The sequence below is a fragment of the Phocoena sinus genome, chromosome 3 (genome assembly GCF_008692025.1).
Source record: "Phocoena sinus isolate mPhoSin1 chromosome 3, mPhoSin1.pri, whole genome shotgun sequence".
Taxonomy (NCBI): Eukaryota; Metazoa; Chordata; class Mammalia; order Artiodactyla; family Phocoenidae; genus Phocoena; species Phocoena sinus.
The window spans coordinates 12530187-12557792 of record NC_045765.1 but is presented as its reverse complement, the minus strand read 5'-3'; the positions used below and the strand labels follow the sequence as shown (position 1 = coordinate 12557792).

The window sequence follows — 27606 nt, the reverse complement described above, 5'->3', positions numbered from 1 at the left end:
TTGTGGATAAGAAGCCATGGTGTAGCTTCAGGCTTTGCTGTATCCAGGTGCTCTGACATTGCCATTGGGGAGGGCTGAAATACCCTGCGTGGTTGGTGTTCAGTGTGCCCTGCTTTCCTCCCAACCCGTGGAAAGGGGTGAGATGGCTGTGACTGCTCCCCAAATCCCAACCCAGGTGAAGTGAGGGCTCTCCCAGCACCCCTTACGACTGGCCTTGCCTAGGTCATGTAACCTTGCATTGGGCCAGTCATGGGCCAGAGCTGTGGTACACTCTGATTGGCCAGGACTCCATCAAGCTTCTCTGGGAAGGAAGCTTTGTAGTTCCATCAGGAAATAGTGTGGGTACTCCCCAGAGGAAGGGAGACAGATATAACAGGTGCATCACTCAACTATCTTACTGGATGATGAGCAATTGTGAAAAAAAAAAAAAGCTCACCAGCTGGGTTTTCTCAGTTCCTTATCAAACAAAAATAGCTTTATCGAGAAACAGCTTTTCCTTCCCATGAGGATTTATTAGGCACCTGTGTGCCAGGCCCCTCGTTCAACTTCACACCAGCCTGGAAAGGATTATTCTCCCATTTTGCATGTGGGGAAACTAGAGCCCTAAGAGGCCCAGGGCTCCAAAGTAATGGACTCCCGACTCCGCAGAACTGAAAATGGGCAACACAGAGCCACTGCGGGAGGGAGATATTAATTGAAGCCTAACATACTATCAGGGCTGCGTGCGCTAATGGAGGCCGCCTCGGCAGATGGTTCTGTAAGACCTAATGCCTTGGCACCATCGGGTCCCGGGAGCGTAGCTCCACCCCCTCCAGCAGGCTGTGTTAGTGTTTACGCGGTTTTGAGAGATAACGACACACACGACGACCTCCACCCTACCGGGACCTTATCGGCTGCCCCTAGCCCTGCCTGGGCACTACCTGGTGTCGCAGGCTCGGGCCAGCATTAGAGCTCCTGAACCTAGATGTGGACAATACGTCGCGGGTCAGCCTGGCTGGGGACCCTGCACTGCGCCGAGGGGCGGGGGCCCTGGCTGAGGGGCGGAGCGGCGCGTGCGCACAAGGGCGACGCGGGAAGTTGGAAATCGGCAGGTCGGGCAGCTGGTCTGGGGGACCGCTGGGGCATGGGCTCGGCGACAGTCCTGGCGCGGCGGCTGCAGGCGGCGCTGCGGAAGGAGGAGTTGCGGTGAGGGCAGGGCACGGGGTGGGTGGGCCAGGGGTAGGGGGCGAGTGTCGCGGTCCACTCTGACCCTCTGTCCTTAGGGCAGTGGAGGAGCTGCTGCGCCGTGGTGCTGACCCCAACCTGGTGCTTGAGGATGGCGCGGCGGCCATGCACCTGGCGGCCAGAGCCCAGCACCCACGGAGTCTGTGTTGCCTCGAGGCCCTGCTGCGCCGAGGCGGGGACCCCAACACTCGGTGAGGCAGGGTCTGGGCTCCGGGCAGCTTTTCCGCGAAGGAGAGAGGTCTCCCGAGTCCGAGGGAAAGACCTGGGAGTCCTGGAGAGGGCGTCCCACGGTTCGAGGATGCGGACTCAATGCCCGGGGGCGGAGCTTGGGGAATCTGGGGAAGGATCTTGAGGGTCCAAGGGCAGAGGCAGGGTACCAGACCGAGGGTGGGGTATGAGGTTGCGCTGAGGCCAAATGGGGATCAAAGGTTCGGATCTGGTGGTAGGCGCTCTAGAGTCAGAGAGCAGAGGTTTGGGTCCTGGCCCGAGGGCGCAGGATCTAGGTTCCAAGTGTGGTGTCTCAGGCTGAAGGGCGGAAATGGGGGTGCCGAGAGCCAAGGCCCCGGGCGGGGGGTGGGAGGATGGGGGCGGAGATCGAGTTCCCTCCTCCACCGACCCCTCCTCCTCTCCTGCCCCAGATCGGCCGAGGCGCTGACGCCGCTGCACGTGGCCGCTGCCTGGGGCTGTCGCCGCGGCCTGGAGCTGCTGCTGAGCCAGGGAGCGGACCCCGCGCTGCGCGACCAGGTGGGGGTCCCAGCGCTGTTTGTAGCAGGGCAAACCCGGAGGGAGGGAAAGAGGAAGGAAGGGAGGAAGCGAGGGAGGGAAGAGGGCGCCCCCTGCTGACCGCGCCCATGTAGGACGGACTCCGGCCTGTGGACCTGGCCGAGCAGCAGGGGCACCAGAACTGTGTGCGTGTCCTTCGGGAGCTGGAGGCTCGTACCAGGACCCCAACACGGACCCGGGCAGACCCCCAGGAGCCAGAGCCCGAGCCAAAGCCTGGCAGTGAGTGGTGCCTGTGCAGCTGGGGGTGCTTAGCCTCTGATCTAGCTTTGCGGGTCTCTGTGTGTGACATCCACGCTCTCCCACTGTTTCTGTTTCACGACTAAGGTCTCTGGTCCGTCTCTCTGCCTCCGACTCTGTCCTTCCTCTTTGCGATTGCAGCCGCCTCTTTCTGTCTGATCTGACTTCCATCTTTGTCTCTCACTTCCTCCTCCCCTCCTCTCTGACTCCCACTCTTATCCCCTGCTCCAGGCCCAGGCCCTTGGGGAAAGGGGCTGAGTATCAGCCCCTCTGGACCTCCCAGTGTGACACTGGACTCCACAACACTGGGCAGAGGTGATGACAAGGACATGAGCCTGGAGGCTGGCCCTGGACCCCCCAACCTCCTTGCCCACCCTGAGATTGCTGGCACAGCTGGCAGCTTGGAGTCCCCCCTGGGATGCTGGGACTGCAGCTCAGTTGCCTCCTTTGTCACCGCGGTTGAGGCCTCTGGAGCTGAGGACCCAACAGCCCACATGTCCCCCTGGGCTGGTGTCCGACCCTCCCAGAGGGTGCCAAGATCTTCGAGTACCCCACAGCAGGAACATCGAGCCCTCGTGGAGGACAGGGAGGCAGAACTAAATGCCCGTCTGCAGGCCCTGACTCTGACCTTGCCAGATGCCTCCCCCTCCCCCAAGTTCTTCCCAGAGAGGAGCCCAGCCCATAGTGCCCCTTGGGAACCACTGCCTGGACCCTCTGACTTCCACATCCCAAAAGATGACCAGTTGTCCCTCGACAGTGATGTGACTGCCCTCTGGCTGACAGAGGATGAGGCGAGCACCACAGGTGGCAGGGACCCCATCACCTCTTGCCAGTGCCCACCGGACCCCACCACGTCTGACCTGGAGCTGCTGCAAGGGCTCCGGGCACTTGGCAAGAGCCGCGGTCCCATCACGTCCTTCACCCGGCCATACTACCTCCAACCACTAGAAGAAGCCCAGGCTGCTCGTGGTTAGTATCCAGAGTCCAAGGAGCCTCCAGGAGTCCTCGGAGACCCGTGGCTCTCAGTGCAACCTACTTCTCCCTTCATCTCTGGGAACCATCCTTTCCTTTGTCTCTCTTGACTCAGTTTCCCCTCCCAGTCCTAGAATTCTCAGGGCACAGCCCAGAGCTGGCCAAAGCCCTGCGGACCGGCCGTATCCCAGATGCCCAGGCAGATGAGGATGCACTTGCCAAGCAGTTTGAGCGACCAGAACCCACCAGACGGTGGCGGGAGGGGGTCATGAAGTCCAGCTTCACATATCTGCTGCTGGACCCCAGGTACTTGGAACAGGAATGACCCAGAAGTGGGAACTGGAAAATTCTGAGATTGGTTCTTATCTGCTGTGTGTCCTTAGGAAGGGAACTGGCCCTCTCTGGTCATCAGCTTCTTTATATAAAGGCAGTTGGATCCAATTCAAGCTGCTGAGTGTCCTTGGCGAACAGCCACCCACCCTGCCTTTTATAAAACAGGGGTCACTGGACGTGGGTTGCTCTGTCTTTAAAGACTGCCTCTGGGGCGACTCCCGTCACTTTTCCTTCTCTGAGCCACCTACTTCATCTAGGAAGACTCAGAACCTTCCAGCCCGAGCCTTCTCACTGACCCTGGCTGAATGCCTTCGGATTTTTGTCCATGCCATCTTCTACGTGGGCAAGGGAACACGGACCCGGCCGAATGCTCACCTCTGGAAGGCCCTCAGCCACCGAGGGTGGCCAGGAAAACAGGTGTGAGGATAAGGACCAGGTTCATGGCAGGGGTGGCACAGTTGCGGGCAGGTAGAGGAAAGAGGGAGTTGGGGGGCAGGCCTCTGACCCTGCCCTGGCTCCCCTCAGGCCTGCCCCAAGGTGCGCCAGATCTTAGACATTTGGGCCAGCGGTCGCGGTGTTGTCTCCCTGCATTGCTTCCAGCATGTGGTTGCTGTGGAGGCTTACACTCGAGAAGCATGTCTTGTGGATGCTCTAGGTAGGTGCCTGGCTTGTGGGGTCGGTGGGGGGACGGTCACATGAAGGGCACTTGATCTACCGATTCCCTCACCCCTTGCCCCTCAGGGCTGTTCATTCATTCAATGAGCAATTATTGAGCACCAATTATGTACCTGCGCATGCACAGATTTTGCTCCATTGGTTTATCCCTGCTTGAGGGCAATACCCAGTGGGTTTACTGGCACATACTTCTGCCTGGGGTTCCTGGAGTCTGCTTTTGTGACCTTACTCCTAATCTCCCCAGGGATCCAGACGCTGACCAACCAGAAGCAAGGACACTGCTATGGAGTGGTGGCCGGCTGGCCACCCACCCGGCGCCGCCGCTTGGGGGTGCATCTGCTGCACCGTGCCCTCCTTGTCTTCCTGGCTGAGGGTGAGCGAGAGCTATGGCCCCAGGACATCCAGGCCCGTGGCTGAGCACTGGGGAATTGGCCATCCAGCCTAGGTCGAGATCAGGGTGTTTGAATGTTCCAGCTGCCCCGCGCTGAGAGCAGCCCCCCGTCTCCAGCTCCAGAAGGCTGGTGGGGGAGCAGCAGGACAATCTCTCCCTCGGGCTGAGGGTGGACTTTATTACAGATGGAACTGCTGGAGAGGTAGTGAGCTCCCTGTCATGGGTGGACAATAAGGGGATGTGGGAGGAGAACAAGTAGACCAGAAGGTTCTTTGGAACACTCTGGTGCTTTGAAATATGCCAATGCTTTGGTAGTTTGGTCCTGTTTGGGCAAACAGAGTCCGTTTTTATCTCCCTGACACAGGGGACCTACAATGTAGGCTGGGCTGGGGGCTTCCTCAGCCACATGAAGGGAATCTGCCCAGCTCAAGAGTTAGGTTTCGCTGCTTCCCAGCTGTGGGACCTCGGACCAGCAATTTCTCTGTCTGAGCCTCACTGTCCTCAGTTGTACACAATGGGGAGAGTGCGAGGTTCTACCTCAGGGGGTCACTGAGGAAATCAGATTAAACCGTCATGGGGTAAAGTGTTTGGCTCAGAGCCCTACTGAGCCAGAGGCGGCCCTGCAGGCGGAAAGTCTCTGGGGGAAGGCGGGGGGTGTCGGGATGTTCTCGAGGTACCGACTTGTGTATTGAGGGGTGGGCAGAACTGAGGAGGTCATCGCGGTGTGGATGTGAGACACCAGCTCTCCTTGGCATCACTGTGACTGGAGCCTCCTGGTGTTGCTTCTCTGAACCTGTTTCTTCCACTGTAAAATGGGATCACTAACCCCATCACTAACCTCTTTGCTCTTTATGCAAAGAGCTTCAGTAAGTGCCAAGCCTCTATCCTGGTGAGGTGGTGGCAGGATCACTTACATTTTCCAGAACTTGCTTCTTCAAAGCAGTCCAGTGGGTTTAGGGACTTGGTGAGAGCCGCTGCCTCATTGGGTTCACCTGCCTGTCATCGTTGCTCAGAGAACCAGGTCCTGCAGGGGGCGGGCTAAGGTTCCACCTGCCTCCTGGCCTCCACTGCTGAGCCCCTGGCTACTCTGGCTGCTAGGGTAATTAGGGTTCCTGCCTCTGGAGTGGGCCTGGGCTCTACCATTTTTAACTGAGCTGAAGAAACCTCACTCCGAGCTTCCCTTTCCTCATGTGTAAGACAAGTAATTCTCCCAGACACCAAGTAGGTGCTTGATAAAGTGATAGCAATTAAAACAGCATGCTGGGACTTCCCTGGTGGCACGGTGGTTAAGAATTCGCCTGCCAATGCAGGGACCACGGGTTCAAGCCCTGGTCCAGGAAGATCCCACACGCCGCAGAGCAACTAAGCCCGTGCACCACAGCTACTGAGCCTGCGCTCTAGAGTCCGTGAGCCACAACTACCGAAGCCCGCGTGCCTAAGAGCCCATGCTCCACAACAAGAGAAGCCACTGCAGTGAGGAACCTGCACACCGCAACGAAGAGCAGCCCCCGCTCGCCGCAACTAGAGAAAGCTCACGTGCGGCAACGAAGACCCAACGCAGCCAAAAATAAATAAATAAATAAATAAATTTATTTTTTAAAAAAACCGAACAGCATGCCATCTCTCAAGAATACACAAACAGAAAGAATCCAGAGACATCCCTCCACCCCGCCACAAAAAGAGGCCCAGAAGAGGAGGGATTTGTCTAAAACACAGGGTATCCCAACCTTGGCCCTACTGACTTTTGAGACCAAGTTACTCCTTGCAGTGGGGGCCGGGGGCCGTCCTGTGTACTGTAGGGTGTCAGGCAGCATTCCTGTACTCCACCCACAAGATTCCAGGTGCACCTCTCCCTCCAGTTGTGATAATCAAACATATCTCCAGAATTTGTCAACCAACAGCAGTGCCCCTGTAAGAACCCCTTTAAATTAAAGGTGGGTTCACAAACCAGTGGGGAAAGGACCAAAGGTGCAGCAACTGAGGGGACAAATCTCCCACTGGCCACACAAACCACGGGTAAACCTAGATATACATACATTAGAATAAAATATAGAGGACCAAGAGCACAGCCATGGAGCAGGGAAATCCAGAGAAATCTGGATTCAAAAAAAAAAAGATTCGAAATAAAAATCATCGTGACAAAAGCCACTCAAAACCAAGTTATAAGATAAAATGGGACAGTAAGAGGTACTAACTTGCTGTGTGGTGTGGAGTGAAGGGGATTCAATGAACCTATGGGTGTCAGGCGCTCAGCACAGGGCTTTGCATACAGCTGACACAATTATGGCTACTGGAATCAGATGCAACCGTCCTCGGATCCTCACCTCAACTTCAGCATCGACCTCAGTTGGTTCTCCTCCTCCCCTCCAGGGACGGGCAGCTCACCCCCTATCCACCTTCTGCTCCGGAAATACTGCCCAAGTAGCCCCTGCATTTTGAGGAGGGAGGGGAACTCGGGAAACAAGCCTGAACGGCCGACATCCTCAAGTCTCTGTGGGCCAGCCCTGAGGGGGAGGCACTCGATTCAGTTCAGTCTGCACCCCTGAGGGGGGGGCACTCGACTCAGTTGTGTCTGCACTTGGGGAAACTGAGGCTCAGGGCGGCCCCGCGCTTCGGTCACCCAACACAGGCCTGGAGGCTCAGATTGTCACTTTTTATTGAGTTACAAGTTGAGATGTGCGGGTTCGGTGGTGCCAGCCCCTCCCAAACCCTCCCTCCTTGGGCCACAATAGCTCCCAGCGCCGAGGAATGGGGGGTGGTAAGGGGTCTCGGGCATTGGGGCGGGGTCTCGAAGGGACCTCCCTGCGGGGCTCGTGGGTCCCAGGATCAAGCACGGCGAACACGGAAGACAGAGAGCGGGGTGGTGGCCTGCCTCGGCCCTGGCGTTTCGGGGTAGGGGGCTTCTGTACAAGGTCATCCTCCGCGGGGGTCCCGGCTATGGCCCCGAAAAACCGATGGGTCCCGCAGGACTAGCAGAGAGCGGTGTGTCCACCTGGCTCCCACGAACGCCACGTCCTGCCCAGCCGGCCTGGGGGGCGTCTCTCTGACCTGACCCCGCCCACTGGAGCGAACGGCCCGCCCAGGTGGTCCGCGCGGGCGGCAGACCCAACTCCGGCTCCGGGCCCCTCCTCAGGCTCCTCGGCTCACTAAGCGCTACCCTGCCAGCTCAGCGGCTACTTCTTTTCCTCTGGGGGCGTGGGCAGGGGCTCGGGCAGGGCCTTGGGCGAGGGCTCGGGCTCCCAGAGCAGGAATTCGTGGAGCAGCGTGTTGACCGTTTCCGGACACTCCAGCATCACCATGTGGCTGCCTTCATCGATGAGCTTCAGGAAGGCCAGGAGCAGGATCTGCGGAGGACGCGGGCTCAGAGCAGGCAGAGACAGGCCGACGGAGCTCGGGGCCAGGCTGCCCTGGGACTCCCCCCGCCCCCCCTTCTATGCATGGCCTCCAACATCAGGAAGTCCTTCTTGCAATCTACCCTATATTCCTCCACTTCCACCCAAGGGGGATCTGGAAGATGGCCTGTCACCCTGCTGGAGCCCAACTGGATATTCATTCATTCCCCGTTTATTAAGTGCCTACAATATGTCCAGAGCAGGATTTCTCAACCCGTGCACTAACGCCATTTGGGGTGGGATCATTCTCTGGGATGGGGACTGTTCCATGCACTGTAGGATGTTGAGCAGCATCCCTGGCTTCGATCCACTAGATGCCAGTGATAGCATCCCACTCCCCCGCCACAGTACAACAATTTAAAATCTCTCCGGGGACTTCCCTGGTGGCGCAGTGGTTACGCATCTGCGTGCCAATGCAGGGGATACAGGCTCGAGCCCTGATCCGGGAAGATCCCACATGCCATAGAGCAACTAAGCCAGTGCGCCCCAACTACTGAGCCTGTGCTCTAGAGCCCGCGAGCCGCAACTACTGAGCTTGCGGTGTAGAGCCCTGGAGCCACAACTACTGAAGCCCACCTGCCTAGAGCCTATGCTCCGCAACGAGAAGCCACCACAATGAGAAGCCTGCGCACCGCAACGAAGACCCAACGCAGCCAAAAATAAAAAACATTAAAAAAAAAAAAAAATCTCTCCAGACATTGCCAAATGTCTCTTGGGGGCAAAGTCACCTCGGTGAGAAATCACTGACAGATGGAGAGTCTCTCATGCTAAGGTAGGGTTTCTCAACCTCCACATGACAGACACTTGGCGCTGGATCATTTTCTGCGGTGGGGATGTCCTGCTCATTGTAGGTTACTGGGCAACATCCTTGGCCTCCACCCACCAGATGCCAGAGCACCTCCCTCCCCTACAGTTATGACAACCAGAAAAGCCTGCAGACATTTCCAAGTGTCCCCTGTGGGGCAGAATCATCCCTGGTTAGGAACCACTGGCCCAGAGCTATTCTTAGCCCTAAGGATCTCAAGACCCTTTCTGGGGAATCTGATCTAAAGAAACCAGCTCGCCCTTGAAGAATTATGTAGCCCATCACAAATCCCAACTGTGAAGAGTGCCTTTTTTTTTTTTTTTTTTTTTTTTGCCATGCTGCCTGGCATGTGGGATCCTAGTTCGCTCACCATGGATCAAACCCGTGCCCCCTGCAGTGGAGGCACGGAGTCCTAACCACTGGACCGCCAGGGTAGCCCCACGAAGACTGCCTTTTAATGTGCAGTGGGGACAGCACATAAACCTACCACCTGTTCAAGGCAGCCCCACTTTCTGTATTCCACCTTTGACTCTCCATCTAAGCTCTGACGTCCCTGGGGCTGGAACACAAGGCAGAGTCCCCCTGGACTGTGCAAGGGGGATCTGAAGGGTGTGGTGGCCGAAGTGCCATACCTCAGCCATGCGCTGGTCTTCCTCCACCGGCACAAACTTGTCGTGCATGCCATGGACGAGCAGGACGGGCACGGTGAGCTCGGCATGGTAGACCTCGTCGCCCTCGGGCCAGTACTGGCCACTCATCATGGCCCGAAGCACAAAGGAAGACACATTGAACGCATTGCCCTCCTTCAGCAGCTGCTTCTCTTTGGCCCCTTGGCGGGCGAAGCCAGCCCTGGGGGTGGGGAGGCACTGTTGGAGCCCTCATGACAGCTCAGCCACCAGGGGTGCCCCCACGCCAGCCCCAGCCATATAGCTTCCCCTCCCATCCACCCTGGGGAGATGCCAGGGCAGGGCCAGGTCACTCACTTGAGGAAGCTCCAAGCCAGACAGGGTGACAGGCAGTGCAGGACGCACGTGGGCATGTTGAAGATGGAGCAGAAGCTGGGCTCCAGTGCCGTAGGGCCCCCGCCGTTGATCATGATCATCTTGTGCACCAGATCTGGGTACTCATGAGCCAGGAACGTGCAGAAGGAGACACTGCCCCATGGATGGATGGTGGGGAGGGTTGAAGGGCAGTGGTCAGCAGGATACAAGCAGTGAAGGGGTTAATGCCCTCCCCTCACCCAGAGGCATATACTTGAAGGCCAAGATTCTTCCCCTGGGGTCCATGGGCACCAAATGGGGGTGAGGGATGGGTGGGGCATCTCGAATGTCCTGAAATTGAGAGACTCGTGTGTGTGTGTGTGTGTGTGTGTGTGTGTGTTGAGGGTGGATTTTTTTTCTTTTGGAGAAAGGATCCAAATACATAACTTTTATCAGATCCTCAAAGTCATCATAACCCCCAAAGGAGTAAGAATTACTTATTGCCAAGTGTTAGGAAAGCTATTTGATTAAACCAACCCTTTGCCTTCTCAGAGAACGTCCCTGTTTCCAGCGTATCCCTTCCCTTTAAGGATCTTCTCTCATTGGCCCCTGGGTCTGGCACATCTGCCTGCCTTATGCAAGGTGGAAGGGTGCAGGTACCTCTCCTCATTCCCCCTAAAGCAGAGTTTGTTTTGCAAACTATGGCCTGTGGGCTAGCTGCTTGTTTTTGTAAACTTAAGTTTACAATCTTGTAAATGTGTAAAATATTTTATAAATAAAGATTTATTAGAATAAAACCATGCCCATTTGTTTACAATTATGTCTGCTTTCTTTCTACAACAGTAGCCATGTGAAGTTTCAACAGAGATCAACCATTATGGCCTGCAAACCTAAAATATTTACTATTTGGCTCTTTAAGAAAAAGTTTGCCAACGCTTGCTGAAAAGAGGGACAGGATACAAGCAGGAGTCAGGTGGGCTTGACTGTCCCGGTGACTCACTGTGTGCCCTTGGGCAAATTGCTTAACCTCTCTGAGCTACCATCTCCACATTTGTGACACAGTAACTGTGCTGACCTCACAGCATTGTTATGGGGTCACAGGAATTTCCACAGGTGGGTGCTCATTTAATTGGAGGAATCATTTAGCATAAGCATCCACTTTGAGGTATGTTTTCATATAAGCAAATAGGAGCTATGCTATTTCCCAGTCTGGCTTCCTTTCTTTTGTAAACTTATGTAATATTTCCTTTTCTTGTCTAGTTGCATGGGCTACAACTGCTAAAACAGTGGTTCTCAACCTGGCTGGCTGATCAGATCCTGCCTTTCCTCCTGGGTAAAGGACAGAATGGTACCACTTGGCAGTGATCAGGCACCCAGGTCCAGAGCCTTCCATGGCGTGGGCTCTCATCTAAATGCTAGGTGGTATTATCTGTCACCCCTTTAAGGAAGAATGAATTATAGCAACCTGTGCCCTTGTAAACAAAAATTATGGGATTCCAATTAGTCTTTCCTTGGAGCCCTTGGGGTCTCCAGAGCAACCAATTTTTGAACTTAGTTGAAGACAGTGGTTCTCAGCTAGGGGTGATTCTGCCTACCAGAGGAACTCTGGCACTATCTGAAGGCATTTTTGATTGTCATGATCATCACTAGACCATTGTGCTAGTGGCATCTAATCGGTAGAGGTCAGAGACGCTGCTAAACATCCTACAGTGCACAAGAAAGCCCCTCACAGAAAAGAATTACCTGACTCAAAATGTCAATAGTTCAGGGATTGAGATACTGCTTTAAAACAATGTGAAACAATAGCATTGGTGGCAGGAATCCCTGTTTTGTTGCAGATGTTAGCAGGATTTTTCAAGAAGGGAAATCAGTATTTTGTGAGTAGGTGTCCAGTTCCTGCCAGTCTCCACCCTTCACCCTCATCCCCACCCCAGTGTTGGCTCACCCGTAAGAATGCCCAATGAGCACGTTTCGCTTCTTGGCATAGCGCTTGAAGATGGCACGCATGTCCTCTGCCAGTGCATAGAAGGTGTAGGCGGCGGCCACTTGGGGCGCTGAGCTGGCCCCGTGGCCGGCCAGGTCGGGCGCCACCACCTCGTAGCCCAGGCGCACAAAGAAGTCCAGCTGTTCCTTCCAGATGGCCAGGGAACCGCCGACACCGTGGATGAAAAAGAGCACCACATCGGCCTGGGCGCCCTTGCAGCTGGTGATGCGCTTCTCACAGTCAATGTGGATGGTCCGCTTGGGGCGTCGGGCTCGCCGCCGTCGTCCGCCACTGCCACTCCCAGCACTGCCTGGGCCCGAGCGGGTATCGCTGCCCGCTGGGTCAGCCAGCTCTACCTCGAGGGCGGCTGGTGGCTCCCCAGAGCCGTTCTGCCCATGCAGGAGGTCAGCTCGTGGTGCCCGGCCCAGGTTCTCCACCAGTAACCGCCCATTGCGGTACACGGTGATTCTGCGCTGGCAGTGGACCAAGCCAGATTGGTCCCCCTGGGCGGCGTCTGACAGTGGTGGAGGTGGGGTGGGGAGCGGAGCGGGTCCAGCATGCTTCACCCGCAGCACGCGGCCAGGCTTGACCTCCACAAAGGTGTAGCCATCACTGGACTCCACACTCTCCAGGGGCCCCACAGCATTGGGTGGCGCGCCCAGCAGGCAGCAAAAGATCCCATCGGTCACCCCGGTCAACATGGTGTGTCCTGTGAGTGGGGTCGTGACAGCCAGGTCAGAGGCCATCTAAACAGGGAGCCTTCCACTCCCATGGCACCCATTCCCCACACCTGGGTCAGGTGAGTTGCACTGCGAGGCCCCATCTAGGCTCCAGTTTGGGGGTGGCCAGAACCAGCCACGCACTGAGATGTTTTGTCTGGTCAGTGCCTGTGTGGCGTTCGGCCACCCTTCTGGGCCAGCCTAGTCTATCCTAGAGAGAAGGTCGTGGCTGACACCAAGAGGCATTCATTGGGGGTGGCTTCCCGGAGGAGGGGACGTTGTGGCAAATGTGGCCCATCCTTGAGGACCCTCCAGCTCAGGTTTATAGCAGTAATGCCTTCCTAAACCCACTCATTCATTCGTCCATTCATTCATTCATGCACTGTTTCCTTAATTCACTTTCACTAAACCAGCATACCCTGAGGGCTCCAAAGGCATCTAAAAATGTGCAGATCCCAAAGAGCCCCCATCCCAGGCCTCTAAACCTGGCTTCTGAAAGGTGACACCCTGGGAGAGGGGTTTCAGGACTGAGCTCCAGAAGCCCTTGCCCAACTCCCCAAGACCATGAGTGCAATGGGTCTGTTTCACAGACCTACAAGCTGAGGCTCAGACACTCTGGGAAGAAGGTGCTCTGTCCCCACTGCTCAGTACCTTGGGTTCTGGGGAATCTGGCACACAGCCCCCAGTGGTGGAGATGAGGATGGAGAAGGTAAAGCCCTGGCTGGGGGCCTCCAGGCCTCCATCCCGCTCCGTGGGCCACGGCCCTCACTCCGTGTCCATGGCAACTGCAGGCAGTTACATAACTCGAGGGGGATACCCATTGTTTAGGCCCTGGTGATGGGACCAACCCCTCCCCGTCCCCATCCTGGGCTCCGCGGGGATAATGAACGCCGAACACCCGTCCTGCAGTGGCCCGTACTTGCTGAGGAAGGGGGAGCAGGCCGCGCCCCCCACCTCCGGCGGGGTTCCAACCCGGGATTGCCAAAGGGGGCGCAGATGCGCCACGCCAGACCCCCTCCACAGAGCCAGGCCCCCGCCTCCTGGGTGCCCGTCAACCCTGCGGCGGGGTCGAGGCCACTGGGGCTCCGTGGCTTCCTAAGGGCTTTGTGGACACCCCCCATCCAAAGTGAAAGACCCAGGGGCCTCAGTGTCCCCTTCCCACGGCCCGGTCCCTGCTCACCTCATCGAGGGCCCTGGGGCCCGGGGCAGGGCAAAGGGGTCCCGGGCGGAGAAGCCGGCGTCCGCCTGCGGGCGCCGTTTACATGGTGGCGCGGGGTCGGGCCGGGCGCGTTTACGCGGGCGGGCGCGGGCCCAAGGCGGTCAGTGCGGGGATATCCCGCTACCGCCTAGCGAGACGGCCCTTTAAGTGTCTCCCCCGGGGGGGGCGGGACCGTGCACCGACTGACTGGAGCCTTGGCCAATAGCAGCTGCATAATGACCTGGCCTAGTTAGACTGCCAATCAGAGGCAGCAACTCCGGGATAAGGGCGGGCTCTTGGGGCAACGACCCCGCCTCCCTCAAGGTTTACGGAGGTGGAGGGAGGGATTGGGCCTGGTTAACCGCCAAGAAGGGGTCGCATCCTGAGGTCTTCCGGGCCCCTCCTCGCTGCAAAGAGGATCTCCTCGGCTAGCCTCTGCCTCCGAACTGCCCTGTCCCCTCCAAACGGAGCCCCCATGCCCCTCTCTCTGTGCTGACCTTTCCGTTCTACAGTCTCCCAGATCTTTGCAATTTCAGGTGGGGAAACTGAGGCTCATAAATGGCACAAGGTCACAAGGCAAGCTGGGGGGCAGAGATGGGACTTGGAACCACGGCTGTGTGATTCCAAGTTCTGCAAATTGTTATTCGTTAAACCATTAAACAGATATCTTGGAGCTATGGGTAATTAAGGAATTGGAGTTTCACAAATAGGCCAATTTAACTGGTGACCCTGGTCCCAGCCGGAGCCAGAAAGCCCACAGTTCAAATCCAGCCTCTACCCTTTGCTGATATGTGACCTTGGGCAAGTCCTTTCCCTGAGACTCCATTTATTTCTCTATGGAATTAATTCCCTCATGAGTTTGCTCAGCAGGGAAAGTGCTCCATACATTATTGGCATTATTATTGTACTGTTGTAGTATTGTAGTGGTTTGCTAAATGATGGTGCAGGTAGGATGGGCTTCAGAGGACAAGGGGTTAATCATCCCTTCCCCACTCCTATCCCCTGGAATTTGCTGGCAGAGCTGGGTTAGGTCCAGCCACCCACTCTTGCCCACTCAGGTGCTCCTGGGAGACTACAGTTTATTAATGCAGAAAAAACTCCCCTCCCCCTCCCCAGGCTGGGAGATACTGGGGTGCCTGCAGGGACTCAGCTGCAAGCCTGGCCCTTGAGGGCGCCCTGGGCTTCAGGGAGAGTCTGGGGAGAGCTGTGTGGGGGCAGTGTTGGGCCAGAGGGAGGGATAGGACTGGGGGAAAGGAGAGTACTGAGGAGGATTTTAAAGAGATGACTAGGGGAGCACCAGGCAGAGGAGGTTGTAGCTGAAATTTAGGGTGTGTGTGTATGGCGAGAGCGGGCTTCAAATGCCTGCCAGATATTTTCCCTGGGGCAATGGGGAGCCGTAGAGGGTGTGTAAGAAGGGAAAGGGCTCAGATATGAGTATTAGAAAAATAGGGCCTGAACGGGGGCACCGCCAAGGGCAAGCCTGCAACCGTTGAGTTCTGCAGATTGAGAAACTGAATGACCACCCCAAGGACATCCAGCCAACACCAACTCAGACTTCTGGGCTCCCCGCCAAGGGGCGGAGACTTGGCTGGGGCTAAGGGAAAGCTGCCAGCCGTGTGCCGTCTGCCTGGCTCCCACTGGGGGTGGGAAATTCAACCAGCCGTTTCCTGAGGCTGCCACCAGCTGCGCCACCGTCACCCCAGGGTACCCTCTGTAGAGCTACAGGAGAAGGAACTACAACTCCCAGCAGACCCAGGGACATAATGTCTTGTACGCACGCGCATGCGGAGGAGGCGCCGTTCGCCTGTCACCTGCTGGTCCACAAGAAGAACTACACTCTCCTGTGGGCCCTGACGCTCACGCCTAAGATGCGGTGCGCCTACGTAGAACTACAACTCCCGCGGCAATGAGGGCTCCGCCTAGAAGAAACTACATTTCCCAGAAGTCCTCGTCCCCGCAGCTGCGGAGCCTATGGGCTTTGAAATAGCTGCCACCGGACGGCGTGCCGGCGACGGACATGGCTTTCTCGACCAGATCGGTGGGGCCCCTGTTGGGGCCAGTCAGTAGGTCAGCGGCGCTTTTGGGTGGCAGGTGAGTCCTCAGGGGGACCCCTTCCCAAATCTGGGAGTAAGGGCGGCGTCGGGGACTGGCCCCAGCTGTTTACCAACCACATGACCTTCCAATGCCTTGAGAACTCCTCGAGCGCCTTTATGCTGCCAGGCTCCCTCTGGCATTGATCGGGAAGCCCAAGCTCGGAGAGGTTGGGCGCCACGCAGAAGTCACACAGCGCCCCCTCTAACCTTCCCCGGCAGGTGGCTCCAGCCCCGGGCCTGGCTGGGGCTCCCCGACGCCTGGGGACTCCCCGCCGTGCAGCAGACCCGGGGCAAGGCGCGCGGGAACGAGTATCAGCCGAGCAACATCAAGCGCAAGAACAAGCATGGTTGGATCCGGCGCTTGAGCAAGCCAAGCGGCGTCCAGGTCATTCTTCGCCGCATGCACAAGGGTCGAAAATCGTTGAGCCACTGAGCAGCGCGACTCTGCCGGCTGGACGCCCCCCCGCCATTAAAGCATTTTTCCTCGCTGACGACTGGGACTCTGACGGACATGAATTCTCAGATTTCGGGGTTGGCCCAGGGGAAGAATTGTGGGATTGGACTGGAAGAGGGAGTGGGAAGTCAGACCTTGCCAAATGCCTTTTTACGCTTTTGAATTAGGAAGAATTTCGAACATGTGCATCAGTCCACAGAATGGTACAGTGAACGCCCTTGTAACCCAGTACACAGCTCTACCCACAACCTATCCTGCCCTCTCCTGAGGTGCAAATCTCGGGCAGCAGGTTATTTCTTCTGTAAATATTTCAGAACTCACTTCTCTAAGATAATGGCCCTTTAATACATATTCAGAAAGCTTTTCAAAGCTAAAAAAAAAGGTCAACCATTCATGTCATTAAAAATCTAATAAATGTTCAAATTTTCACTTGTCTTATAAAATGTCAATTCTCACAGTTCTAGGAAGGCTTGTGGAGAGGTGGGAGGGGTTTGAATCCTCCACCTGCCCCTTGGGGATGGGCTCTGTGACCTTGAGCAAGATCTTAGCCCTCTGAGGTTCATTTGGTTCCAATAAAATGGGACGTCCCTGGCAGTACAGTGGTTATGACTCCAGGTTTCCACTGCAGGGGGCGCGGGTTCCATCCCTGGTTGGGGAATTAGGATCCTGCATGCTGCGCGGCCAAAAAAATAAAGAGGATCCGTCCTTAAAATTAGATGCTTATTTCTCCTTTGCTGTGATGTTGGTGTAATAATACTTAGCTTCCACTTAGTAACTTACTGAGTACTTCCTTAATAAGTTCTTGTTCTCTCCAGGCTGTCAGGCTGATGGTGGTCGTGGTGGGGGGGCGGTGGCCTGATTCGTACCCAGGCAGTTTGGACACAGTGGACTCAGGGCTGGGAGGATGATTGTGAGGACTGTGGAGCCCAGAGGAGGCACTGGACTTTGCCTTGGGAAGAACGCAGTCGAGGAAGGCTTCTTAGAGAAGGTGGCAGGGTCTGGGAGAGCCCAAAGGGAGGAGGGATTGGACGGGTCAGGATAAAAGGTGGACGAAGGAGGCCGGAGGGGCCCAGAATTTGGGACCGAGGAGGCGGGACTGTATCCTTGGGATACTGGGGAGCCAAGGGAAGTGCTTCAAAGATGCTCTGTCAGCTTAAAGATATCAAGCGGCTAGTGTGGGAGCAGTTTAGATAAGCCAAAACCTAAGGTTGGGACCCCAGGGAGGAGGCTGGGAGTGTAACGGTGGGTCCCTATCCTTCCGGGGGCTGCTGTAAGAACCTCATGAACCACCATATGAAAAAGCGTAGCAAATGCTGGAGAGACCGGTGGGACCTCCGGGTGTTGCAGACTACAAATCCCAAGGGGCTTTGGGGGCGCGGCCTCCGCCCACTTCCGGATTTCGCTGCTCTTCGCTTGCAAGTCCCGGGCGGGGTTTTGCTCTCTCAACTGAACTTGACAACGAAGGGAGGCGGCGTGGCGACCAATGGCCGCGTGACTTTGCCGGATCTGGCCAATGGGAGTGCGCAAAGACCGCATAACTTGGAGGCAGGGCCAGAGGGTGGACCAACGACTGAAGGGCGGCCGCACCAGCAGTGTGGGCTGTGCCGTGGCTAGAAGTTACTGTGCGGCGGCTGCTAAGGAGGCGGCTGTGGTGGCGGTGGCGGCGGCTGAGGCGGTGGCTGAGGCGGCGACGGAGGAAACAGAAGATGGTGAGGGTGGCCGCCAGGGCCGTACTCCCCCTCCGCTCGACAAAATGGCGCCGCGGGCCCACCCACCTCCAGTAACCCCCGAGGCCCCTCACCGCCCTGGCCGGCCCCCTGGGGCCCGGCCCCGCCCCTCTCTCTGACCTGTCACCTTCGACCCCCCCGGACCCTGCTGTAAGCTTCTTGCTGACCCCGTCCTGGCTCCATCTCCGACCCCTGACCCTACTAGGTTTCCAGGCCCTGACAACTCATTCATTTCCGGGTCGCGGCTCCCCCGGAAATCGCCTGGGGGTGTGGGGATGGGGTCCCCCGAGACCCCCAAATGAGGCCTCGTCCTCCGGGCGCCAGGCCTGGGCCTTTCCTGATCGGGAAGGTTTGGGAGGCCGACCTGAGCGTCGGGGCGGGGAGGGGGCTTGACATCGTGACATGCGGGGCTTTATCGCCAAAGGAAGTGCGACATCGCGAACTGCCTTGGTCCCCCAGAGCCCTGACCCCACCTCCAACATTCCGGTCCCGACCAGCTCTAAGAGGGGGCGACTTCATCTCTCCAGTTATCAGGCCCTATCCCTGTTAAATGAGGGTAGCAATAGTCCCGACTTAATAGGGTTGTGATAATTTGGGGAACTGACGTCTTAAAGGGCTTGGGACAGTGAACGCTCAACAGATGAGCTGGGTGACTCGGGGATGGTGACATTCCCTCCCAGCTGTCTCCTCATCTTGAAGTGGGGATAATGCCAACTTTTTGGGAGGTTAAAATCCCCCTTGGGCCGCTCACTCATCCTGGGATTTGGGTCTGGTGGTTCTTTGGGGTTTGGGCTCTCCACCTGTGAAGTGGGACACAGCCTCACAGTTGGGCTGAAGCCCCCTTCATTCCCTCCACTCTTTGGCATCCCCAGGGCTGACAGAGGTGATGGAAGCTTTTGTCAGGGCAAGTCAAACCCCGTTGTTCCTGGACTCAGGGTCCCAGCCCACAGGCCATAGTCCTTGGGATGTGGTGGGGAATAGGTAAAAGACTTCTTGTCAGGAAGGATATGGGAAAGTGGTAAGTGGGTTCCTAGCACGTGGGTCCCCAAGCCTGGGTGTTGTCCTTGACTCCTCGCTGCGACCTCATTGCCCACTCCCAGTTCCTAAGAGGGTTCTGTTGGCTCTGCCTCCAAAACGAATTCTGAATCTGTCCACAGCTTCCCACCTGGTCCCGGCACTGCCACCTCCTGCCTGAACACCTGCTCCAGCCTCCTCCCTGGTCTTGCCTCCATCCTGCCCCACTGGCAGTCTGTAATTCACCCAGAACCAGAGGGAGCTTTTAAAGATGTCAATCAGATAATACCACTATCTAGCTTACAAAACAGTGGGGGGGGGGCTTCCTGTTGTAACCCCAATGAAACCCACCTCCCCCCCCTCAGCCTCCAAGGTCCCTGCCCAGCTCTGTGACCTCATCTCCACCCTCTTCACCCCTCCCCGCTGTGAGCTCCAGCCACAGTGGCCTTGTTTTCACATCTTCACATTCAGTCCCTGCTACCCCAGGGTGTTTGCACCTGTTACTCCTGTCTGGATTGCTCTTCCTCCTGTGAATAACATCTGCTCAGAGGGTCCCTTCCTGATTGCAGGAGGCCCCCATGCCTCCTCTCTCTGCACCCCATTTCTTTTCCTCATCTTGCTTTGGTTGGGTCACTGGCAGGCTGCCCACACAGGGACTGGCACACAGATATTCAGCAAGTGTTTGCTGAGGCAATGGACAGCTTCTCGGCCCAGCTGTAGCTAGGATTTGTCTGGCTGAGGTGAGGATTTCTCCCTCAAGTCTGAGGCTTGGTTTTCTTGCTTAGCTGACAGGAAGTACTGGCCATGCCTTGTCTGCATTCATTTATTCAGCACACAGGCATTGATACTAACAGCTGCCCTCAGGGGTGCTCTGGGCAAAGCTCTCTCCCTGTGTTGTCTTTCTGAAACCCAGAATAACCCTGGGAGGGGTCCCTCTTGTAAACCGTGCTCACAACTGGGGCAGCCAGACTGGGAGGTCACCTGCCCCAGGTCACACAGCCAGGGAGGGGCCCATCCAGGATCAGTGCAGGCCTGGGGCTTCGGAACCTCTCACCACTCTGCTGCCCGGCCCCATGTTAGCCCTGTCAGGGACCCTGACGCAGGGTTGCCCTCTGCCTCAGGGAAGTGGCAGTCCAGTGAGGGAACTGGATGTGTAAACAGATGACCTTGTTGGGGTATGAGCGTGGCTCTGGCAGAGGATCCCTGGTAGAGGCTTCCGGGGTGTGGGGAGAGGGAAGGGGGAGGGGGCGTTCTGAGCTGACTGGAGAGTTTGGTGGGTGTTTCCCACGTGGAGAGCAGAGGGGCATTCCTGGAGGGTGGCACGGGCTGAGGAGGTGTGTGGCAGGAGGCTGGCGTGGGCCAAGCCGAGCCAGGGCTGCGGAGGGGTTTGAGTTGGGGCAGGGAGCCCTCCTCTCCTGTAGGTCTCAGGCCTGCATCACTGCATCTTGGCAGTCCTCCCCATCCCCCAGACCAGCCAGCCTTCCCTACCCCCTCCCCTTGCTCTCATGGGCCTCACATGGCACCTCGTGGTGCCCTGTCCTCATGGCCACTCTACATTCACTGCATGGCTTTGATCCACACCCGTGTCCCCATGCACTGGCTGTTCCCTGGGGCCAGAAGTAGGTCTGCTGTGGCTCTCCACAGTGCCCTGGTGCCTGGTGTAGGGCCCGCCACACAGTTGGGTCCTGAGAACACCTTGCCGGATGGATGAAGCTGACCCCATAGTCTGGGGCTGAGCTGAGGCAGGGGTCCTGGGACAGGGGAGGCAGGTTTGAGGCACTCTGAGCTGGCTCTGGGGCCGTAGGTCACCCAGATGGGAGGGCCACCTCCTGAGTGGGAGCAGGAGGCCCATCCACGTTCCAGCTCCCCTGGCTCACCCATCCCGCTAGGCTCTTGCTGGGGCCCAGCAGAGGAGGGGTTGGGCCCCACAGGGGTGAGGACGCCTGTTTCCGCTGGCACCAGAGGGTGGTGGGGGATCCCCTGAACAGCAGCTTCCCCGAGAGCGCAGCGCCTGGGTCAGGCGTGGCGATTGAGCACCGAGGGAGGGTTCACGTAGCCTGTAGGCTCTGAGCCCTCGGCTCTCAGGCGGGAAGCAGAGGCACTGGCATCACAGAACAGGAGCTTGGCCTCTGAGGTTAGGCAAACCTGGGTTCAGTCGGCTTCCTTGTTTTCTCGTTGGGGCTGGGGGACCTCAGATGAGTGTTACATGACCTTTTTGCCTCAGTTTCCCCGTCTGTATGATGGGGTGACTCCAGCTTGGGAAACCCCTGGTCCTCCCCAGCTCTCCCTCTCCAGGCCTGACGACAGCGTTGCCCTCCTGCTCTGCTGGGAAGTCACTCCCTGCCCCAAGTTCTCAGCCTTCATCCCTCTCCGGGGCTCTTGTGCCTCAGTTTCCTGAGGCAGACACAGCTCCCCTTGGCCTTTATTCACCCCCATCTTGTGGCAGAGACCTGCCCTCCACCCAGAGTCAGGGTCTTCCCCTTCCAGAGCTTTCTCCCTTCCTTGCCCAGTTGGTGCCAGAGCGTCAGAGAAAAAGGACTTTCCAAGAGAGCTGTGAATAAATCTGTCGCTGGCTCCCTGGCACCTTGGGGGCCTGAAACCTCTGGTGCCTGAACCCCTGCCCCAGGCACCGGGGGCAGGGAGGAGCCAGCCTGCTTCCTTTAGGCTTCTGGCCCTCCCCCCAGTGGGTGGCATTCTCCCCTTACAGGGCAGCCTTTGGATGTGGGGACCCCAGGAGCAGCCCTCGAGCCAGCCCTGGTCCACACAGTGTTTGCTGCAAAGCTCAGCCAGTTTTAAAAGGCTGGCACTGGAACTTCCCTGGCGGGCCAGTGGTTAAGACCCTGCACTTCCACTGCAGGGGCCATGGGTTCGATCCGTGGTTGGGGAACTAAGATCCCACATGCCACATGATGCAGCCAAAAACAAAAAAGAAAAAAGCTGCACTGACCCTGAAACTTGGGTTTCTGAGTTTTCTCAGGATTCGGAAGCTCGGTTGACCCCAGGCTTCGGGTCCTGTGTCCCAGCAGCCCCTGTGTCCCAGCTGCCGTTTCCCCTTCACCCAGCCTCCTGCTCCCCCACCCCCATGTATTGTCACATGGACCCTCAGGGTTTCTTAGGGTGGACAAGTCTCCATCCCAGGCTCTATCAAAGGTGCATAAATGGAGGTGAGACCACGAGTTCAGTATTCAGCTAGCACAGAGGACAGGTCTGCAGTCGGATGGGCCTGGGTCCAGCTCCCCACCCCGCTGCTTGCTCCTGACTTGATGCAAGTGTCCTGTCCTGTTTGAGCCTCAGTTTCCCTGCTCCTTGGCCTGGTGACAGGTTTATTGTGAGGACCCTGTGGGAGATCATACCCTTACTCTGGGGTTGGTTACTTTGTTCTGGTCATAAGAGTGGACACATCAGGTGGCCAGCTCAAGGGTGAGTTCTAGAAAACTTGAATGACAGAACAGAAAGAAGGAAACCGGAAGTCACCCGGTAGGTAGCCCACCCGGTCACAGGTGCTCCGGGGGTGGCCCAGCCTGCTGCCTGATTTCTCACTTACCATCTTCCCTGTCTTCTAGGCAGATTTTTTGAAAGGACTGCCTGTCTACAACAAAAGCAATTTTAGTCGATTTCATGCCGACTCTGTGTGCAAAGCCTCGGTGAGTACGTGGGCCATGAGCTGCCCTCGGGGAAAGGGCCGGGGGTGGTGTGCAGCCCCCAGGTCAGGGTCTTGCCAGAAAGAGGGGCCGAGCTTCAAACCCAGCCCCACTTGAAATCCTCGCACGTCTTTTGATCTGCATTGGAGGGCGGGTGCTGAGTCGAGGGGTGAGGGGACCCCAGACCTGTCTACTCTCCCAACCCACGCCTTCCCAACCCTCCCACAGAACCGACGTCCCTCAGTCTACCTGCCCACTCGGGAGTACCCGTCCGAACAGAGTAAGTGGCCTTTGTTGTTCTGTCTCATCCCGGCTGCCGAGGGGAAGGGCCGGAGGGTAGTGCAGGAGGTGACCTGTGGGAAGCTGGGCAGCTCCCAGCCCTTGGGAGCAGCGGGAAGCCTGGCTTTCCCCGGGACCCTCCTGATGTCCACGCCGGCATCCACGTCCAGCCCTGCAGGGTCCCGAGCTGGCCCTCGTCTGCCGCTCGCTGGCCCTCACCCCCACCCCTGCATCAAGTCAGGCCTCCCCTGCTGGCTCCCTGTCACAGGTCTTGAGACTCATACCAAAGGATGGGGGACCCAGCCCAGGCTGGGGTGGGCAGCTTGGGGAGGGGGTGGCTAGGCAGAGGGACCTGCAGGGAAAGCCCTGGAGTCTTCAGAGCAGGGGGATCTCAAGGTTATTTATTGTAGTCACGGTGTTTTCTTTCAACCATGAAAAAATCCTGGACTCTGCTGGGTGCGTTCTGTGGTCACCGGGGCACAGCATGTGGATCTGTGCTCCTGGTCTGTCTGGGGAAACACCCACGTGACCTGGCATGCCGGGGCTCATTCCCCCGCCCGAGGGTGGAATCCGAGCTCAGCTTAGGACTCGGCCTCTCTCTGGGAAGCAGGGACCCTGTCAGGGCAGCCAGCTTGGGCTCATGGTAGTGGCCTGTGCTCAGGAGGGAGAATGCTTGGCTTCCTGAAATCTCCTCCAGGGTTGGGGGTGGTGACTTGAGTCACACAAAGGCCACCCAGGGCAGGGACAGCCCAGAGGCCAGGAAGGGGTAAGCTCGTCGTGGGAGGTCAGTGCAGGCTGGGATGGGGGCTGGGCCGCCTGCAGCCGGCTCCCCACAGCTTCTTCCTGCAACTTTATCTATCTTTCCTTCTCAGTTATTGTGACAGAAAAAACAAACATTCTTTTGCGCTACTTACATCAGCAATGGGACAAAAAGGTAAGGCACGTGGGGTTCGAGTGCTGGGACTCGGGGAAGGAACACAGTGCCCAGCAGGAGGCTCTGAGAAGCGGAAGGACACCGGTGGCTGGGAGACTGGGTGTTCGAGTGGGGCCTTGAGGGCTGAATAGGGGTTTGCTAGGTGATTCAGGAGAAGGAAGAATGCTCTAGAGGAATGGCTGTGCAGAGGCCACAGGGCTCTAGTGCTCAGAGACAGGCAGGTGAGCTGTACTGAAGCCCATCTCCCCACAATTTGTGGGGAGCACGGCCCTGGTGGCAGATAGACTTCATTGTTGTTACTTGGAGTCTTTGTTCGATGATGAAAAGTACACACGATTAAAAATCCAGGCCCTACTAGGATGTGTAGCTGCTGTGAAAAGTCGTCACCCCCGTCCTTCCCATAAGAGGCCACCTTTCTGACAGGATATTTTTTCTTTTTCTTTCTTGAAAATCTGCACGTGTAGTTTTGCCGTGTGGTCAGATTGTTTTTTCCCCATAATGGTGAACATTGGACAGTGACCTGCTCTGGGCCAGGTTGGAGGGGGACCCCATGATGAAGTGACTGCTCAGAAAACCCCAGCTCCTGGCCACCCCCGCCCCACAAGCCTTGATTCCCACCAGTGAGGAAAGGAGGTTTTCCCAAATCAGCATGCTTTCCTCTTCTGTGGCAATTTGGGGGCTTCCCCGGGTGGCTCATGAGTGCCCTTTGCCCTCCGGCAGGGTGGATGGCTTCTCTGAGTGTCTGAGAAATGCTGTGTGGGGGTCATTGAGAGTTGTGGTGATTCCTTGAAGTGCTTGTCACAGGCTGGTGTCCCCGGGGGACCATGGCTTGGTGGGGCAGGTCCAGGGGGCAGAAGGGGCTAGCCACGGGCCCTAGGTCGACTACCCGGCTCTGTGATGTGCTGGGGCCGCAGGGCCAGCCTCAGATTTCAGGAGCTCCCCCAGCATGAAGACTCACAACCCCTCCGCTTCCCCTGCCCCCCAGAATGCCGCCAAGAAGAGAGACCAGGAGCAAGTGGACCTCGAGGGTGAGAGCTCGGCGCCCCCCCGCAAGGTCGCACGGACCGACAGCCCGGACATGCACGAGGACACTTAAGACTCACACTCCCCCACAGGCGCCTCCTGTCTTGTCTGCTCCTCGCCTTCCCGCCTTGTGTAAGCGCCCTGCCCCCCAACCCCTCCGCCGGCCCACCCACACCCCACCGTCCACACCACTTCCAACCTCATAGGAGCCGATGTATTTATTTTCCTTGAGTTTTTATTTATGCTGTAAAATGTACCAAGCGATGGTTAAAGGGGACGTCAGACCCAGTAGTGTGATGTTGGTAGATGCTTTTAAAAACAACAATTGTTACTCACCTCCCCCCCTCCAATTCCCCCTCCTCTCGCCCCCCAGTTCTCCTCTGGAAAACTGGAGCGTGTCTGAGAGGGTCTAGAGCCAGGCCCCTGCTGCAGCCGGCCGGCAGGGGTGGGGGCCCTTCTCCCGGCTCCCACCGGCTGGTTCGGGCCTTAAAGACTTGCCTTGTCTCGAGTTCCACCGGGACCTATTCTGTGCCCAGACCTTGCTCTGAGCATGCGTAAGGGGGAGAAGTCAGCCCTTCCGGATCTTTCTCTTAAGTCATTTTATCATGGACTAGTGCGTGCTCCATGTCCACCCCAATAAAAGGATCTTTCCTACCCGACCTCGCGTCTTTGCTCGGCGTGCCTCAGCCCCCGAGGATGGAGCCGCTGAGAGTCGTCGCATCATCACCAAGAGGAGCCGGAAGGGCCCCAGGCGGTGGGGCCCCAGGACCAGCTGGATCCTCTCGTGGGCCTGCTGCGGCCATCTCGATCAGAGCCAAGACCTGCCTGCACCCGCCCCTCTACCCCGGCCGTCAAGGTGTCCTCGAGGACTGGGACACCCCAGAGAGACGGTCCGTGCTGCCAAGGATGGAGCTGTGGTGGGCCCCACGCCCGTGACACTGGCGAGCAGGGCGGCACGCCCACCAGCCTCTGTGGAGACAGCCCAGGTGGCCCGGCCTCATGCCCTCAGAGAGGAGGCACGTGGAGCGCCGCGGGACACCCAGCCCCAGTGCCCTCAGTCGGCAGGTTCCACGGCTACTCCTGGGAGCCAGCTGGACTGGGCTTGGGGCTGAGCCCGGGGACGTAGGGGGGCGTTTGGGCTCCAGGCAGAAGGTTTGAGTTCCTGACCACTGGGCACAGGGCCAGGGGAATGCCGCTGCTTCCCCCGCCAGCCCTGAGTGGGAGCCAGAGTGCTGGAGCTGATGGCTGGGGTGTTGGGGGCGGTGAAGGGTTGGGCTGCAGCGTGCGTGAGGGACACAGGGGCTGCAGGGGGCGCTTGCCCCAGGTTGTCACCGTGGAGGGCCCAGCCTGAGGCAGACTGCTCCGGCCTGAGCTGCCCTGTGTCTGCTGGGTGGAAGGCTCCTGGATTAGCTGCCCAGCTGTGGGGCCCAGCTCTGGGCGCGTGTGCAGCGGTGTTCAGTTCCTGTGGTCGTAAGGCAGGTGCTTAGGAAATGCAAGCTTGACTGTGGTCGTGCTGGGGAGGGCTAAGTCCCTGGGGGTTCTCAGACCAGCTTGGAATCCCAGTCCCAGGGGTTGGCCTGACCCTGGGCAGGCGCGTGGTGTCGCCGTTTGTTGGTGGCAGAGTAGATGGCAGGACTTCAGCTTCAAAGGCCGTGGGGCAGGGCAGGCGCAGGCTTCAGCCTGTCCTTCCCCGAGGCTTGCCCACACCTCCCTGGCCCCAGGTTCCCCTTTGAGGGGCTGGGTTCTGTCTCCTGCCAGTGCTGTCCACGGTGTGGGCAGGGGTCCCGCGGCCTCCCTGTGGTCTCCCCAGCACAGGCCCCTCAGCCAGCCTCCACCCACCCCTCTTGCCTTTGCTCTGACTCACTCTGTTCCCCCAAACACCAAACCCTGCCTTCCCACACCTCTGTGCCTTTGCACAGGCTGCTCTCCTGCCTCCAGTGAACCCTGATTTCTCTTTCATGGGCCCCCCGCAAGTGCCCCTTCCTCACACTGGCTCCCCCAGCGCTGCCTGGGGTGGGGCCCGTTGGGCCCTGAGCCTTTGTATGTGGACACACCTGAGGGTGGGAGAGGCCATGTCCATCCCTGATCACAGTGAAGAGTCCCAGCGAATAGGGTCTGACAGCCGTCCCACAGTGGGGCATCCCGGCCCTTCCCGGAAGCCACACCCCAACATGCCATCCCCTCAACATCGAGACTCAGGCACCAGGTGCCTTCCGACTTCCACACCCAAGTTCTCCCCGCAGCCCTTGACTCCTCAGATGGCAGCCTGGGAGGCGGGTGTGCCAGAAAGGGTAGCCCTGCACGACTGAGGCTGACTCGGACCCAGGCCCAGGGCCCACACTGCTGAGTCCTATCAGTACTTTGAGATTTCTTTCTTAGTCTAGGAGCCGAAGATGGGGCCTGAGGCTCTGCAGCTCCTCCCAGGGGCCCCTGGGCCTGGATTTTTGGAGTTTTCCAGCCATGGCCTGGAGACCCAGTTCTTTGGAGGAGTTCCCTAAGGGTCATAGACGGGGGGGGGGGAGGGGGGACGGGGGGGGACGGGGGACACCCACCCTAGGCCTGCCAGGCCCCCAAAGAGGTGGCCCCAACCTCGTCATCGGGCCCCTTACGTCCCTTTTCCACAGCTCCGCCCTTCGGCACTGTTGAAATATACTTTTTATTGCATTTCTGCCGTTTTACAAAAATATGACAAAATAAATTAAAAACAAATAAATAATCGCCTATTCTGTGTGTGTTTTCTGTTGTTTT

At 57.8% G+C, this 27606-nt stretch overlaps 4 protein-coding genes across 6 annotated transcripts; 3 read left to right on the top strand and 1 right to left on the bottom strand.

Moving 5' to 3' along the window:
- Positions 1–35: 35 nt before the first annotated feature.
- On the top strand, positions 36–7164 carry ANKLE1 (ankyrin repeat and LEM domain containing 1). Its single transcript, XM_032627165.1, has 9 exons — positions 36–1185; positions 1263–1415; positions 1863–1968; positions 2082–2226; positions 2476–3213; positions 3345–3522; positions 3807–3966; positions 4075–4204; positions 4469–7164. The coding sequence occupies exons 1-9, from the start codon at positions 965–967 to the stop codon at positions 4639–4641; spliced, it is 2004 nt and encodes a 667-aa protein (XP_032483056.1). The 5' UTR covers positions 36–964; the 3' UTR covers positions 4642–7164.
- A 90-nt stretch (positions 7165–7254) lies between these two features.
- ABHD8 (abhydrolase domain containing 8) lies at positions 7255–13878 on the bottom strand. Its single transcript, XM_032627166.1, has 5 exons — positions 13676–13878; positions 11738–12485; positions 9796–9966; positions 9445–9661; positions 7255–7959 (listed from the first exon to the last, which is right to left on the bottom strand). The coding sequence occupies exons 2-5, from the start codon at positions 12475–12477 to the stop codon at positions 7789–7791; spliced, it is 1299 nt and encodes a 432-aa protein (XP_032483057.1). The 5' UTR covers positions 12478–12485; positions 13676–13878; the 3' UTR covers positions 7255–7788.
- Positions 13879–15559: 1681 nt separating this feature from the next.
- Positions 15560–16669, top strand: MRPL34 (mitochondrial ribosomal protein L34). The gene is made up of 2 exons (XM_032627129.1): positions 15560–15784; positions 16006–16669. The coding sequence occupies exons 1-2, from the start codon at positions 15711–15713 to the stop codon at positions 16217–16219; spliced, it is 288 nt and encodes a 95-aa protein (XP_032483020.1). The 5' UTR covers positions 15560–15710; the 3' UTR covers positions 16220–16669.
- Positions 16670–17806: 1137 nt separating this feature from the next.
- On the top strand, positions 17807–27576 carry DDA1 (DET1 and DDB1 associated 1). Of its 3 annotated transcripts, none has more exons than XR_004349205.1 (6): positions 17807–17949; positions 22545–22625; positions 22851–22902; positions 23774–23835; positions 24821–24990; positions 25546–27576. XR_004349205.1 is itself a non-coding variant. In XM_032626757.1 (5 exons), the coding sequence occupies exons 1-5, from the start codon at positions 17947–17949 to the stop codon at positions 24929–24931; spliced, it is 309 nt and encodes a 102-aa protein (XP_032482648.1). In that variant the 5' UTR covers positions 17807–17946; the 3' UTR covers positions 24932–25517. The 3 variants fall into 3 exon arrangements, 1 of the variants encoding a protein (XP_032482648.1); XR_004349206.1 differs by having other exon boundaries at positions 25473–27576; XM_032626757.1 differs by lacking the exon at positions 25546–27576 and having other exon boundaries at positions 24821–25517.
- The last annotated feature ends 30 nt before the right edge of the window (positions 27577–27606 follow it).

Bases quoted from the DNA above. Each gene is read 5' to 3' on its own strand.
- ANKLE1 (XM_032627165.1), top strand. From the start codon at position 965: ATGTGGACAATACGTCGCGGGTCAGCCTGGCTGGGGACCCTGCACTGC. The intron at 1,416-1,862 runs GTGAGGCAGGGT...CTCCTGCCCCAG, and splicing joins GGCGGGGACCCCAACACTCG to ATCGGCCGAGGCGCTGACGC. The intron at 4,205-4,468 runs GTAGGTGCCTGG...TAATCTCCCCAG, and splicing joins ATGTCTTGTGGATGCTCTAG to GGATCCAGACGCTGACCAAC.
- MRPL34 (XM_032627129.1), top strand. From the start codon at position 15,711: ATGGCTTTCTCGACCAGATCGGTGGGGCCCCTGTTGGGGCCAGTCAGT. The intron at 15,785-16,005 runs GTGAGTCCTCAG...CTTCCCCGGCAG, and splicing joins GCGGCGCTTTTGGGTGGCAG to GTGGCTCCAGCCCCGGGCCT.
- ABHD8 (XM_032627166.1), bottom strand. From the start codon at position 12,477: ATGTTGACCGGGGTGACCGATGGGATCTTTTGCTGCCTGCTGGGCGCG. The intron at 9,967-11,737 runs GTGAGCCAACAC...TCCATGGGGCAG, and splicing joins CTCATTGGGCATTCTTACGG to TGTCTCCTTCTGCACGTTCC. The intron at 7,960-9,444 runs GTATGGCACTTC...CGTCCTCCGCAG, and splicing joins AAGACCAGCGCATGGCTGAG to ATCCTGCTCCTGGCCTTCCT.
- DDA1 (XM_032626757.1), top strand. The intron at 22,903-23,773 runs GTAAGTGGCCTT...TTTCCTTCTCAG, and splicing joins GGAGTACCCGTCCGAACAGA to TTATTGTGACAGAAAAAACA. The intron at 23,836-24,820 runs GTAAGGCACGTG...CCTGCCCCCCAG, and splicing joins ATCAGCAATGGGACAAAAAG to AATGCCGCCAAGAAGAGAGA.